At 40.5% G+C, this 15,738-nt stretch overlaps 1 protein-coding gene across 4 annotated transcripts in view; it reads left to right on the top strand.

The window, feature by feature from the left end:
* The window catches only part of si:ch211-114m9.1 (rho GTPase-activating protein 44), a 28,071-nt gene that overhangs the window by 4,884 nt on the left and 7,449 nt on the right, over positions 1 to 15,738 (top strand). For 2 of the 4 annotated variants that reach the window (XM_017425409.3, XM_017425411.3), the window contains exons 2-18: positions 6,074 to 6,113; positions 7,276 to 7,395; positions 7,481 to 7,557; positions 8,425 to 8,536; positions 8,674 to 8,750; positions 8,828 to 8,942; positions 9,093 to 9,161; positions 9,340 to 9,421; positions 10,042 to 10,169; positions 10,387 to 10,498; positions 10,818 to 10,899; positions 11,074 to 11,154; positions 11,484 to 11,597; positions 11,681 to 11,772; positions 12,339 to 12,528; positions 13,336 to 13,353; positions 13,472 to 13,660. In XM_017425409.3, the coding sequence (XP_017280898.1) occupies positions 6,074 to 6,113; positions 7,276 to 7,395; positions 7,481 to 7,557; positions 8,425 to 8,536; positions 8,674 to 8,750; positions 8,828 to 8,942; positions 9,093 to 9,161; positions 9,340 to 9,421; positions 10,042 to 10,169; positions 10,387 to 10,498; positions 10,818 to 10,899; positions 11,074 to 11,154; positions 11,484 to 11,597; positions 11,681 to 11,772; positions 12,339 to 12,528; positions 13,336 to 13,353; positions 13,472 to 13,660 (1,698 nt within the window). Of the gene's footprint in view, positions 1 to 6,073; positions 6,114 to 7,275; positions 7,396 to 7,480; positions 7,558 to 8,424; positions 8,537 to 8,673; positions 8,751 to 8,827; positions 8,943 to 9,092; positions 9,162 to 9,339; positions 9,422 to 10,041; positions 10,170 to 10,386; positions 10,499 to 10,817; positions 10,900 to 11,073; positions 11,155 to 11,483; positions 11,598 to 11,680; positions 11,773 to 12,338; positions 12,529 to 13,335; positions 13,354 to 13,471; positions 13,661 to 15,662; position 15,738 lie in introns of all 4 variants that reach the window. The other 2 variants (XM_037978828.1, XM_017425410.3) reach the window with 2 other exon arrangements.

The raw sequence follows: 15,738 nt of genomic DNA, 5'->3' as shown, positions 1-15,738 counted from the left end.
ACCCCCACCCCCACCCCACAGGGCCAAATGTCAGTGCTTCTTAGTTTATTGTGCTGACTGAGCTGCATAACTGTTTGCATAAAATTTAAAAGTGTGGTCCTTTATGCTTTGTGTGTTTTGACTCTGGTTTGTTCTGCTGCTGAATTTCATGTTCACTTCATCTTGACTACAAAATAAAAGCCTTCTTACTGTGAGAGTATTGTACCAATGTTTAATGAGTCATTACTTGAGCTTGTGTATCTTGAAGCAAGAGCTGTAGCTGTTGTAGCGTTCTGTCATTTCATCCTAGTATGTGAGGGTTCATGCTGATAACCCTCCAATAAGCCCATCGGTGCCTTTCAGAGACAGCATGTAGTGATAAAGAGCCTTTGTGAAGAGGCCATTTTGCCCAACAAAAAAAAAGGATGATGTAATATCAGACAGAAGCACTGTTTTCCTTTTCGGTGACGCTGATTCCGTCAAAAAGACTTTTAAGAATCCCCTGCACCAACCTTAGAAATTGCTATATTTTACAGCACATGACGTTCAAAAATACCTTAACTCCTTTACATACAGTTAGAACTAAAACAGCTATAAATAAAATAACTAGAGTGGCATTGTTGTTGGAAATAACTCTTAAGGAGACGAGTGACTCCCTGCCAACATGCCAATTTCCTTCCATTCAGGAATGCCAGTAGGTCGAAAACAGGAAGCATTAATCCGCTTATAAGTTTCCTGTTTTGTTTACATTTTTCTGCCGTTTTTAGAGCTCTCGGTTGTCCATTTTTAAATTGCATTTGTTCTAAAAGATTATCTTTCCTCCCCGTTTGTTCATATAGGAATTGCAGATTGCCTCATTTGATCTGGTTGCCTAGCGACGCTCATTTGGTATTAGCCGTTTCATCACATTTGTTTGCCAACTCACATGTTGAATTTTCAAAATGGTGAGGACATTTGAAGAGTTACCAAAGAAACCTGGCTTTTTTTTTACGTGTGGCCTGTGCATTTGCATCGCATCAGTATTTGTTGCTCTGATTTAATTAATTATCCTCAAAAGTGAGTTTTGCAGATTTTGAGCGAAAAGGATTATGTGGTAGAAGGTGAGAGTCAGTCATAACACTTACTCTGAGCGTGACATCTCACAATATGGCATGTGGTTGCACATAACATGATTTTCATGGTTTGATCAAACCGGCTCATAAGCTAATCTAAAGCTCAGAACTCTGGCATGAGAAGCAGCGGACGACATGCATTCCTTCAGGGAACGTTAAGTCTTTGAATACATGATGGTTTCAGGTGCGTATCTGACATCATTTGAAAGAGTTTTGGCAGATAACAAATGTTCAAACAAAATAAAGTCCTAGTCTTGAGTTCTTTTTGATGGAATTGTCTTCTGTAAGTGAATTTATTAGAGATAAGCCACTGCTTCTGTTTCCAGTGAAACGTTGCAGAGCGCTGCAGGCCCTTCTGCTCTGTCACTCCCTCTCTGGACATATGTGCATTTTGTGTGCGAGCTGCACGCCGCTGTGCATGTGTGTGTTCACTCCCCTCAAATTTATCCTTGCATACTTGACAGAACTGTGACCTAGTTTGCTGGACAACTACAGTAAGTGGGTTTCTCTGTTTTAGTGGCCTCGTATCCCATCAGCCCCCCCCTTCTCCTTCTCCCTGCGCTTTTGTCATAAGGGAGGAACCCAAGCGAGCCTCTAGATGCACGCTGACTAAAAACAAACAAAAAAAAGCATTCGTTGGAGAAATATTTAGAGAGCATCTCAGGCACGAACGTGCTGTGTGGGTGTGTGTGTGTGTGTGAGACTGCGGGTCTCATGCCAGTGCTTCAGGCTGTTCTGTGCCCTGCTAAGGCCGGGGGCCAGCCATTCTGCTGCGTTATCCTCTCCGAGCAGCACAGGACAGCGCTTCTAGCTCTCCCAGAACACAGAGCGAGCGTCTTTTTTAGCAGCGTTCGCAGTGTGGGCAAACCAGAGCCCAGCCACTTTCCTTTCTGCTCAGACAGCCCTCAGATCGCCAACAGCTGACAGTTGGCTGTTGACCAACACAATATGTTCATGAGCACAGAAGTTATTTTGCTCACATTTTGACTGTGTCCACATGAATTATCTGAGCTTTCAAAGTGCCGGGGGGGCTGAGGATGCAGCTGTCTTACATTAACACATCTCAAGATAGAAAAATTCATTATATAAGATGTGATTTATTTGGAATGTGCAGCTGAAATGGTCAGCTGGGTATTTGGGAACCATTTTGTCTGCAATTTAATGGTATTTCAATATCTTGGAATGTCCTCATGCCCCCATCTGTGGAGTAAAACTGCTTTTCTTCCCAGACAATCATTAACACTCAAGCCCAGATGTCCTTAACAGATTCAGATCTTCGTCTTTATGAGCCCTTTGGAAATTTTGTCACGAGAGATTGAAAGAAAGAAATTCAAAGTGTTGCAGTTAAAAAGCCATTTCATAATATCGTAGTGACGTAATGCGATGAGGTCAGAGCTCAACCAGGGTAAATAAAGCGCCTTGCAACATAAGAATCACTGATCTCGATTAAGTAAGAGTGAAGGCCGTTCCTTTTCTTCCACTGTAGGTTATGTAAAGATGCCAAAGGCGTTAATGTTGACAGCACATCCTTTACTAATGTACATGTTTTGTTTTACTCAAAAACAAATAAGGCTAAAAATGTTTTTCATACATTTTTTTCCTGTCCCTCCAAGTTCAGAAATAATCACTTATCATTTAGCATTGAGTCGGGCCGCTGCACGTCGTTATGTTTATCAGGAAGAATGCAAAATTTGCTGTGAATTTGAGAAAATATGTTGATTATTTTTTTGCAAGGTACCTTGTTTAACCTCATCACTGTGAATTTACAAAATGGTTTATTCCTCATGCCTCTGCTCCTGTCTGTGTTTTACATGGACAGATTTGTACCAGAGTACCACCGAGACAAACAAGAAGGCGATTGAGAGAATTTCACCATCTCTGTGTCTTAGGTTGTATATGCACATGTTTGTGTTCCTGCCTGTAACGAGTCACAAGGAGCTGGAGGTAAAGGAATGCCTGCATTGTGGCAGATGGTTGGCATGAAGCTGGCAGCGTCCACCTCCCGTTCCATGAGTACACCGCCCACACGGCTGCCAGCTCTCCCACGTGTTTACTTTCCTCTCAGGACTCAATCTGCACACTTTTTTTGCTGAGAGGAAACTCACTCCTCACCTCAGATTTCTCCCTGAAGCTGGAGCTTTACATCAGGGTCTTTATCGGACCAGCCAACTCCAATATTCCCAGTATGAGCTATTAGGTCTTTTTTTTTTTTTTTCTATCTGTGTTTTCAAAGGCAGATTATGCATGAATTTGCTTTAGTGAGAGAAAATGCCAGAGTCTGAAAACAAACATGCTCACTGAATAAAACAGCACTCCCCTTAAAGATATGCTCCAATCTGTTTGATGTCTAGATCATATTGAAATCAGTGTCAGCAGTCATGGGGGGCAATCATGTTTGTTGGTTATGACTCAATCAGTTTTACATCTTTTGTCCTAGAATTTGGTGTGGTAGTAGCTGAGACTCTACCCTAAAAATAACCTGAGCTTTAACAATTGTACAAGATCTTTGTTTAAAATGTTGCCATTAACAGATATCTTATGAATCATTAAATGGATTTCATTGAAACTTTCTGGAAATAATCAGTAAGTGTATATTTACATCTGATTAGCATTTGAAGAGAACCCAAATCAAGATGGCCAACACTACCCACTGACCTTAGAAACCATAAAATGTCTATAATTCAGTCAGTTTTACAGATTTTGTCAAACGATTTTATGTGCTGGTATGTAAGTCATTCACAACACATATTCTAAAGGCTACTCATTCAGAGTCTTTGCTTATAACATTTGCCACTAGAAGCACTTACAGTTCGCAAACCTCCTCCGAGGCCATGGCGTCAGTAAAAAATACTCCTGATCAATTGTCTTTTGTGACAACCCCAACATTTCCTGAAAATTTCATCAATACTGTTCATTCGTTTTTAAACTAATCTTAATTACAGACAAACCAACCAACCTACTGAAAACATAACCTCCTCAGCAGAGGTAATAGCTGTTGGAGTCATTCTGGTTTGTCCGTTAGCAAAATATCTCATAAACCACTGGATGGATTTTAATGAAAGTTTCAGAAAGTCATTAAATAAAGTCATTAAATATAAACATAAAAGATAAACATCAACAACTGATTACCTTTTGGAGGTAATTCAATCAATGATGGCCACCACAGCTAATCAACATTAACCAATACAAAAATATTTATAACTGGGTCAGTTTTAGAAATACCAAGCTAAAATTTGGTGTGGTAGTAGCTGAGAAATGTCATTAACAACAAATAGTCTGAGATTTGCATTGCAATGTCATCTTAGTCTAAAACTTTGGCATGAAAGGTGGTGGGCGATATGCATTTCTTCAAAGAATTCTAGGCCTTTAACTCCAATTATTAAATGCAGTTAGTTAGTTGTTTTTTTTACCTATAATTTCAGTCTGCATTGTGTCTGTGTTCTCTAAGTAGAGCTAGTTAGCGCCTCCGAGGTAAACGGCTTTTCATTGGTCCATCCGTCCCGTTTGATCCTGTGATAGCTGCTTTAGACATGTTTCATTTTCTTGCGGAAGTATTTTATGCAGAAACAAGTTTTAGAGATTTTTAGGCTGGTGAAATACATCTGCAGCACTGTGCCAAATGTTACTAGACCCCACTTTGATTATGTTTTGTTTTCCTTTTTTGTCACACACTCAGCAGTCTGCGAATGCACCTGGTTTTACTGACTGTGCCAGAAATCTCTTGGTTTTCCATCATACTCTGTTCCCCGTCCAAGCATGCTTGCGAGCATTCCCTGTACCTTTCCTCCTCAGTTCAGTGAGTCGAGCGGTTGGCTGTGATTAGATGCACTGGTACATGGTTTGACCCAGTTCCCATGGCTCCATGTCCACATCTTGGGACTGAGGCTGAGATTTTCATAACTGATATCACAAAAGTGCTGCTTCTTAGTTTTGTCTCTCTAGAATATATTAAAAAAAAGCTTCTCTGTATAACATGTACATTTATTTTCTGTAATTTCTAAACAAATCTGCTACACTGTGTGTTGGGTAAACAGTGTGACCATATAAAACACGACAACAGCATTTTGTTGAAGTTTTGGCTCACTTATGAACAACAGAAGAACAAATCAAGGTCTTTTTGATTCTCTTAGTAAGGATAAATTCACTTTTGTTATTTGCTACTCAGATTGGCACAGTTCAGGCACAATCGCCGGACGAGATTGTGCAGACAGGAAGTGGAAGTGCAGAGAAAGTGCTGGTGGGGGTTATGCAGGTGGGGTTCAGTCTCAGTTTACGAGGTCAGATACTCTGCCCAGTCTCTCACTCCCTGTCAGAGCAGGAAATGCGTGTTATTCTCTAACACGAGACCGGCCAGTGTGTGTTTTGAGCATCTAGTTTGTGGTTGATTGTCTTGTCTTGTTGAATTTTAGAGGCACGTTGAGCTGTAAGGGGAACAGCTTTACAGAAAATGGACTGAGGCTTTCCAAGCTGAGCTGACTTCATGTATTTGCAACTTCCAGTGCTTTGCTCTTTTCTGAGCTAACGGCTCATTCACTTCTCCGACTGAGTGGCTTTATCTGCCTCATCGACTCTGCAGCTCTGCAGCTCTGCAGCTCTGCCCTCAACCAGAGGAGCTGAGTCCTTGTCTGCTCGAGTCACAGTTGGATGCAACGCATCTCAGTAGGAACTGGCATATTGAATCAGTGGCTTTAACACGCCGCTGTTAAATGGTCTTTGAGATCGCGAGTCAGAGAGACATCCATGAAAAAACATACAGATGTGTGAATGTGGCTGACCTGTTTTTGGAGCCTCGCTGAATGAGACTCCTAAATGTGATGCCAAAAGCAATTTTGCAAAAAATGTTTGCCGTGCTTGTGAGGTCGCCATAAAAAAAATGATGCTAAGCTCAACATCTGACAAGTTAAATGATTTGTTCGAAAATGCCAACATGAGCTAATATCAGCTAATTTTTATGTGCTTGTTGTGCACTTTTATCTTCACAGAGCAGAAAAAACAGAAGTGCTGAGTGAAGATCTTCTACAGGTGAGCTGCAGTACAAGAGCTTCGTGTGACAATCTCAGTCAGCTAGGACCAGCATTTGATTGAACTGACAGTGGTCTGGCAGGAGTTCATCAGTGTTCAAGTTGTTTTTATTTTAATTAATGTAAAATACTTGAATATAACACAAGATAAAAATATTGTCCGAGGGCCAGAAGAGGCCTTTGGACCATCACTGTTCATCACTGCTCTTCACAGCCAAAAACAAAATAAATCAATGAAAATCAGCATTTCAGTCACAAATCTTGAAGTATTTTTTTTCATGTTTCCAACAGAGAACACTATGTTAGGACTAAAGAAAGGCATAAAATCTTCTAGAAACATCTGTGGTTGTGTTTGCAAAAGCAGATTAAAAATTAAATAATTAAAAAAATATAACAATAATTGCTTAGTTTAAATAAATGCATATTCAACAACTCTTAGGAGAACTTCTAGACTTATAAATATGTATATAGAAGAACATTCTCACAACTAAACTGTAGGCTACAGTGAGCTGCTTGTTGTTGCTGCTGCCTCTTTAGTTTCTACTTGGTAATTGATAAAGTATGCACAAGCATGACCAGCTAATGATTTTTGAAAGGAGGCCGATATCTGCCAATTAAAACTGGTTTGCCAGTTATTCTGTCTATCACTATGATCAGCGTTCTTCGTCCAAGTATGCTACATATTTCTTGTAATTGTAAAAGTATCAGAAGGTCTTAAAAAGTAAAATCTTTTTCAACACAAGTGCCTGACAAAATATTTTTTTCCCACCAAAAAAAAAGCAACAAAGCTTGCTACATGCTGCCATAATACGATCAAACATTCTACCAATCGTGTATTTTTGAAATACAATTTTATGCATTATTATTATTTATAACCAAGTTTTGTTCTGCATAATTTTTAAATAAATTATAAAAATGTTCAAATGTCAAACAATATAACAAATAACTGTAAAAAAAAACAGTGCCTTTTTAAACAAGACACAACACTGAGGCATCATTTTTATGTAGACAATAATGTGTGCATCGTTCGATTTCTACTATAGAGAGTGGCTCCCAAGTGCAGTTTTATTATTCTTCATAAGAGGTGATAGATGTGTTGCTGTGAGAACAGGGCTTCGTCTCTGAACATGATGCGCGTCTCCTGTCCCGGTGTGCTCCTGCAGGTGGAGAAGCGCCTGGATCTGGTCAAGCAGGTGACACACAGCACTCACAAGAAACTGACCGCCTGCCTGCAGGGTCATCAGGGGACTGACACGGAGAAGAGATCTGTGAAGTCACCTTCTGTGAGTGCCCGTCTCCCAGACGCCAACAACTGACGGAAAACAAAATGATGGCGATGTTTGAGTAACAATAGTCCTCTGCCGGCAGAAAAAACTTCCCCTTACAATCTTGGCACAATGCATGGAGGAGAGCGCTGCGGTGTTGGGGGACGACTCACTCCTGGGGTAAATAACTACTAGCTAACAGACATCTATTCAACACACACACACTCAAACACACACACACACTGATTAAAACTTTAATTATTACCCACTGCCAAAAAGCAAAGGTGCATGATAATGATCTTGCCTGTGTCTGTGTGCACATGTGTGCACATGTCTGTTACCAAAACATCTCATGAACCGCTGGACGAATTTTAATTGGATGTACCTCACAACTCGATTCAAGATGGCTGCCTCAGCCACTGGCCTTAAAAAAAACACAAAAATGGCTATAGCTCAACACATTGGTAAAATTTGGTGTGGTAGTAGCTGAGACTGAGCCGCAACACATTTTGTGAGCTGTAACAGATTGCAGAAGATCTTTATTTAACTTTTAATATTAATTTTGTGGAGTCAACGCTCTCTGTCTGTTAGTAAAATATCTCATGGAGCACCGGATGAATTTTATTGAAACTTTAAAAAAAAACATCATTAGATGTACCTCTAGAACTGATTAACTTTTGGAACCAGCCCAGTTCAAGAAGAAGAATAATCAATATTAGGCTTAACTCAGTTTTACAGATATTAAGTTAAATTTTATTTGGTAGTAGCTGAGAGTCTTTTACAACACTATCTCTGAGTGTGACGTCTTGTGAAATCAATGAGACGGCGCATAATGTTATTTTCAAGGTTTGACCAAAATGGCTACAACTCTGTTATTTCTCAATACAAGATGATCTTAACCTAAAACTCTGGCAATATCCCTTTAAGGAGTGCTAGCCAGTTAATTCATTATTGATTTAGTTATCAGTGTCTTTTCTGTGTTTTTATGTTCCTGATGTAATCTGCATTTCACGGCCTGCGACTCTGTGTGTGGCTGCCACCCAACAGAAAGATGCTGAAGCTGTGTGGAGAGACAGAAGAGAAGCTGGCCCAGGAGCTGCTTCAGTTTGAGCTCCAGACTGAGCGAGAGGTGGTGGAGCCTCTCTATGTGCTCGCAGAGGTAAGAGAGCAGTGCCCTAATTAAGACATAATGTGCTCTGAATACAACGGAACTGTGGAGCTGCAATTTGGTGTTCATCTTTAGCAGCTTATATTTGTTTAACTGTCTATAAAACTCTACAAAAAAACTTCTTGTAGGTGGAAATCCCCAACATTCAGAAACAGAGGAAACACTTAGCTAAACTGGTCTTGGACATGGACTCAGCACGAACAAGGTGAAAGTCATTCGCATGTTGAAATGTTGAAAATATAACACCTCCAGTGCAGTAGTTTAGTTGTTTTGTCCCCATAGATATCAGCAGTCATCCAAGTCCTCCAGCCACCCAAGCACAATGCAGCCCGGCACCAAGTCGGAGTCCCTGAGAGAGGAGATGGAGGAAGCAGCCAATCGGATGGAGATCTGTAGAGTGAGTCACCAACCACAGCAAATCATTTATCATTTCCTCCCTGCTCCTTTTATTCTCCCTTTGATTAATGAACACTGTGCATGTATCAGACACAAATAGACCACATCACCATTATTATTATTTTTTTGGTTCTTCTATTTTAATTTCCAGGATCAGCTGTCAGCAGATATGTACAATTTCGTGGCCAAAGAAATAGACTATGCAAACTACTTCCAGACAGTAAGTTGCCTGAATCCACAAAATGTAATTGCAGTGCAAAAATACCATAAATGTGTTCATTTTTTTTTTCTGGATTACTCGTGTCACAGCAAGCATTGGTCTAATACTAATAAAGCTGGGTTCATTTATGTCACAGATTGTTTGTTCTAATGTATCCTCTTTTTTCTTCCTCCTGTAGTTGATAGAGACGCAGGCCGAATATCACAGGAAGTCATTAGAAATTCTTCACAGTGTCCTGCCCCAGATTAAAGCTCACCAAGGTGAGTCATGCACTGTGTGGAGTGAGTCGAGATCTGCTCTGTTTCAGCACCTGAAGCGTTATCATGATGTCATGTAAAACAAGAACTAATCCCTGATGTGTCACATAAAAACTTAATCGAGCAATAATTACGCACAGTGATCATGGGCGCCTGATTATGTAATAAAATGGGGGAGCAAAGTTGAGGGAGAAATTGTGTCTACAAAAGGGCAAGCTTACTTAGTGTAATGATTATTGCATTGTGCTTTCAACTGGGAGGCTGGGATTCAAATATAATATTAATAATATAAATTAAGATTACTCTTTTTTTGATTTTCTTAAAAGAACAAACAGCAGCAAAACACAATGAGTTAGTTTGTAACTAAAAATAAAATTAGAATCAATAAACACTACATGCTTTTGTCTTATTGCTATGGGTGACGACATGTTTTAAGTTGAAGAAATATGGGAGCTAAAACAAAAATTTACACCCCCACTTTAGAAAATTGGGGAAGAAATTGCGCAGAAACATTAAAACCTTGTATAAAGTTCTACCCAGATCCTCCCGAGGAAGATAACATATGTGATGAGTGGGTTTTTATCGTATTGCTGTGTGATTTTGGATGCTGTTTCGTGTCACAGAGGCGTGGGTGGAGAAGCCGTCATTTGGCAAGTCTCTGGAGGAACACCTGAATATTAGTGGGAGAGAGATCGCTTTTCCAATCGAAGCCTGTGTCACTATGCTATTAGAGTGTGGCATGCAGGAAGAGGTACAACACACACACATGCATCACTTACATATCACAGCTGCAGATGTTTTAGCTATGTTTTGTTTGTTGCATACAGGAAAAATCCAGATATGTGCCCATAGTTACCATTTAACCAATGCACTTGCTGTGTTTGTTTCTCACCTCTTCGTGTTAGAGGCAAAGCTCATGTTACAACCAGTAATTACTCATGACTGTGTAATATATGTGGGGTCTTCAGGGCCTCTTCAGAGTGGCTCCGTCGGCCTCCAAGCTGAAGAAGCTAAAAGCCTCCCTGGACTGTGGAGTTCTTGATGTGCAGGAGTACTCCTCCGACCCACATGCCATTGCAGGTGAATTACACCCACTCAGATACATTAGAAAATGCTGCTGCTTTTTTTCACAGTGTAACAACAGCTGTTAATTCCTCACCAGCTCTGCCCTCAGTTTTCGTTTTGTTGTCTGTTCAGTTATTACTGTCTGTTACACATATTAGCATGACAGCTTTATCGCACAAACATGAATCTGGCAGCTGCAAAGGCCTGCTAGAGGGCAGTAACGATATGGAGCATGGCCTTACATGTGCCCTGAAGGCAAGAAAACAGCCCTCCACCATCTCAAAAGAGCTGACCAACTTGTTTTTATCCTCGACATGTTTTTTTTCACCCACAGGGGCCCTGAAATCATACCTCCGTGAACTCCCCGAGCCACTAATGACTACTGAACTTTATGATGAATGGATTCAGGCTTCTAAGTGAGTTCCTGTCCTCTCATTAAAAATAATTCTTGGATTATCCCGGTGGCTATGATGAATAAAGAGTAGTCCAATGTTTTCATAAAGAGCCTCTTAACTGCCAACATGAAAACTGGTGACATTTACTAGAAAGTGCAACATAAATGACTCAGATTATTAATAATTTGTCTGCAGCATTCAAGATATGGACAAGAGGCTTCAAGCACTGATGGCAGTATGTGAAAAACTACCCACAGACAACTTGAATAATTTTAGGTCAGTACCTTTTTCTGATTTTCCTCTCATTTATTTATATTGTTACACAAGTGCAACAATATATATGTATATACAGATCATGCCATACATAATCAATAATCCAAAAATAAAGTCAATATCATCTGTTAAAAATCCTTTAAACATTCTTTCAGCCCTGAAAATCTTCATTTAACTTGTGATACCCGTGCAGCAGCAGGTTTTAGTTATTTCCATGTCTGCAACACAATTGATTCGGCATCCTTTCTACTTGCACCACCTAAAAGTAGTCGTTTTTACGTACAGCATCAGAGAACATCTGAGTGAGAATACCCTCTTTTTTAATCCTTCAGATATCTGATCAAATTTTTAGCCAAGCTGAGTGAATATCAAGACTCAAATAAGATGACTCCTGGTAATATTGCCATTGTTCTCGGACCTAACCTGCTCTGGACGCACACAGAACCGTAAGTATTCTTAATGCGCTAACAACGCATAAACTAACCTCACATAAGTTTCACTAAGGCTGTGTTTTCCTTTTTTTTTACAGGAACATGACAGAGATGATGACCACGGTTTCCCTACAGATTGTTGGCATCATTGAGCCCATCATTCAGCATGCTGACTGGTTTTTCCCTGGAGGTGGGGATAAGATTACTGTGAACAGTGTGCAAAATTGTAATAGAGGTTATGCACATGTCATCATCTTTCTGAGTGTATAAAAAGAAAAAGACTCCTGGCAGTAATCACAGACTGTTTTACACTCCAAAGTGTAAAATGTGCTCCAAACACTTTTACTTAACACCTGTGCTCAGATATTACAGTCTGTACAGTGGGTTATAATGCAATTTTACCTGTGCACAAAACTTCAGTGAAACAATTAACCACGAATCTGTTTACAACCAGAATGTCCACTTTCTTTACAGGAAATTTGCTGCTATATCTCACTTTAACCCTCCTAAAGCCCTCAAAACCAACTGTAATATACACAAAAAATGCATATCTACACTTGACAACTGACCATTTGCTATATTAAACTAATTTTTGCAAAATGCATAATTTTTGTATTACTTTATCTGTATTTAGAAGTGCTAAAATTCTTAATATATTTTAGCCCAGGAAATATATTTTTGAGTAGATTAGTTTGGACTCGCACACTGATAAAACATACCACAGTTTTGCTGATGTTGTGTCTGCTTGTGCCACAGATATTGAATTCAACTTGACAGGCAGCTACGGAAGCCCAATCCACACCAACCACAACTCCAACTACAGCTCCATGCCCTCGCCAGACATGGACCAATCGGATCGCAAGCAGCAGCAGCAGCACGACCAGAGCCGACGCCCACTGAGCGTCGCCACTGACAACATGATGCTGGAGTTTTACAAGAAAGATGGGTATGATGCTGCCCACTCTTCTTCCATCTTTCACTTGCTCTCATCACCCACGCCGCTGAACTGAATTAGTAGGAAAACATTTGCACACTGAAACTCTCTGTGGAATATTTACACGTCCTGCGATATAAAATTGTTGCTCCGGGGTGTCAGATGCCTCCACGGGTGACAGAAAGATGAGCATCTCACTTCCAATCATTCTCCTACATACAACTAAACGCCCTGTTATCAGGTTTCATCAAGAGGAGGCTGAATTGCTTGAGTGGTCTTGTCTCTATGGCAACAGGCCTCTCATGGAGAGCTGTTAGTTGCTTCTTTTTTCGCAGGAAATATTTTTCTGGGCTCATCTTCTTGTCCTCCCACACCCAGCTCCTCCTTCACAGTCTGGCTGGTGCGTCACCTGGCCTGAGTCACTCATCCAGCCGATGGGAATTTATTTGAGGGGGGAAAACAAAACCTGCTTGAGTCAAATTAACACAAAGATTCCATGATTAGCTATTGATCTAACGTTTTAACGACTTGTCGTTTATAGACAGGAAATTGCTTTCATTTATTTCAAGTAATGAGCAACTTCTTAAAGGTGTACCTACTCTAAACTGGTTTAATTAGCCACTGAGTGCACACAGGTAAACTGCTCTGACATTCCCTCACCTATTGAACACCTCTTCTTTCTCATCTTTGTCATAGTGGATTTCATCTCCCCTTCTTGTATACTGATTTTTTTTTTAATCTGGTATTGTGAACCATATCTGCATCACTTACTGTTTGTCCTCATATCCCTTTTGCCTCTCTTCTCCCCTACTAACGCAGCATTAGGAAGATACAAAGGTACCGTATCATTCCTTTTTCCCACTTCTTTCCCAAAATTGCCCCACCCCCACCCTCTCACTTCATGTTCAAATTGTTTTCCATGATATGTGACTATGGGACATGTGTTCCTCTCCAGTATGGGGGTCCGGGTCATGGATACCTCTTGGGTGTCTCGCAAGGGTTCATCCACCCTGGCAAGAAAGGCTTCCTCCACTCCTCCGGGCATGCAAGGGCCTGGCTCTCCGGCAGACACGCTCATCCCCGAGCAGCCTGGAGAGCTCACCACCTCTCCGTCCGCCACTCCACCACTGGGAGAGAGGGTTTGGTAAGTTACCATGGAAACACTCTTTCCTCCTTCTTCACTCACGCACTCCTGGTCATCCTTACTGTCATCACCATCATCATCACCATCAACGTTCCTGAACAGGTTTTACCGTCATCCTTGGCTGTGTGACCCCCCCCCCCTCCATCATTTATTAAGCAAAGCCTCTAAGCCTCTGTTTTGGTTTTATTTTGTTTTTTTTTCTACCTCAGTCAAAATATTCACGTCTGTTTCTGTTCGATGGATTGGAGCAACACATCCAGGTAATTAGCCTGTTTTTGGGTGCAAACAAATCTCCCCACTTTGACTGCAACTCTCGAGGTGTTTATTTGAAATCCTGGGAGCCAAAATAAAATGGCCTGTCAGGCAAGCAATCAACAATCTTCAATGTTTATTGTAAAACTTTTGTAAATGGGCATAACAATGTTCTTCCTTAATAAAAGTGGATTAACAACACCACCCAGTGGCCTGATGTGTCATATGCTGACAAATAGTGAGTCCATGGGGGTAGGTACCATATTTTTTCATTGTCCATTATTAAGACATTTTATTTTGCTCTCTGTTTTTTTTTTGTCCAGGGTTGAATTTACAGTAAACTGCCATTATTTTATAATATTATTATGTAACATGATTATTAGTATCTTTAAAGATTAGTTAACCAATTCAGAAGTGTTCAAATATTTTACAACAGTCTGGTTTAAAAGTCCTCAGAAAGAAGAAAAAATCTTATTTTAATAAAAGTATCTGATGACTTTCACATAATAGATTTATTTTTGATCAAGTAATGATCACAAAATCGTACATAATTGAAAACGGGGGTGCAGCTGCTCCACCTGCTCCATTGAGTACATAATGATACCAGCTCGAAACACCTCCCACAGTTTATTATTTAAATCCTCACTCCGATTGAAGTTAAGCCTCTTTTATTACAGCTCTTGGATTTAGGGACGCAAACAAATCTGCAAACTATTTTTTAAAATTAATTTGTATGTAAAAACAACCCTGAAACTTTTAGGCATGACACGGCTCTTATTTTCAGAGTGTCAGCAGCACTTTTACAGGGTTTGTTTTCACCCAAAAGGAGGCCAGACCATTTGAAGGAGAAGAAAGCCAGGTGACGTCGCTCCAATCCACTGTTCAGATTTCACAGATTCGATTTTTTTTGCTTTGTGTGTGACTTTTCTTTTTCCAACTTTGACGATTTTTTTTGTCTCAATCCTGTATTGAGGTCGTGTTTATGAATAAGATACCATCATGTGCTTTCATCTGTAAATCTTTGCAAGCATGCTGGTATAACCAACATCTCACTGTCAGCTTGGCTTTCTCAGCTTTAGCCTTTCTTTCTTTTTCCTCTCAGATTGATTTCAGCACATTCGGTTCCACTTTCATATTGAAACACATGAATAATCGCCTCATGGTTAGTGGATCTGCCTGTGTGGCAGACAAGAATTAATCTGGCTTCTGGCTTGGCTGGCTTTCCCCTCATTTCCTGTGGCTCTTTCAGCTGTTGAAAGGGTTTTGTGTCTGTTTCACACTGCCCTGGGCTGACTGCAGGACCTGGGATGCAAACAAAGTCGTATATGATCAGGGTTTTCATATCCAGCAGTGAGGAGATATCCAGCTCAGTTCGATAACACTTTAAGCTCTATATCAACACTTTGGCTAAAGAGAAAGATCCTCAGAGCTCCATGCAGTGTGCAGACACAAGGTGATCACAGAGGAGGTTCTACACACTGTATTCTTTTCCTTTGGCAAAAAGACCTTTTTCTTTGCTTATTTTGTGCTTGTCTTTGTATTTGCACTAGGCTGACTGTGTGCTAAGTTTGGTGCTCACCAGTTTTCCCTAAAATGTTTATTTTTTTGCCTTTTTCTCTTATTTTTGGCCACAGACCAACTAACCCACTAACACCCAAATCATGAGAACAGATTTCTTTAACATCGCTCCGATGCGTTTTAGCCACTCGAGCTGTTTTATTTGTGCTGTCTGTTCTCTTAATATCTGCAGCTCAGACAACGTGCCACTCAATCGGCCGGACACCTCTCATGCCCACCCACCCCCAGGGGAGGACCGGCCACCCCCC

The sequence above is a fragment of the Kryptolebias marmoratus genome, linkage group LG12, assembly GCF_001649575.2.
Source record: "Kryptolebias marmoratus isolate JLee-2015 linkage group LG12, ASM164957v2, whole genome shotgun sequence".
Classification (NCBI taxonomy): Eukaryota; Metazoa; Chordata; class Actinopteri; order Cyprinodontiformes; family Rivulidae; genus Kryptolebias; species Kryptolebias marmoratus.
This window is presented reverse-complemented; position numbering and strand designations above follow the sequence as displayed.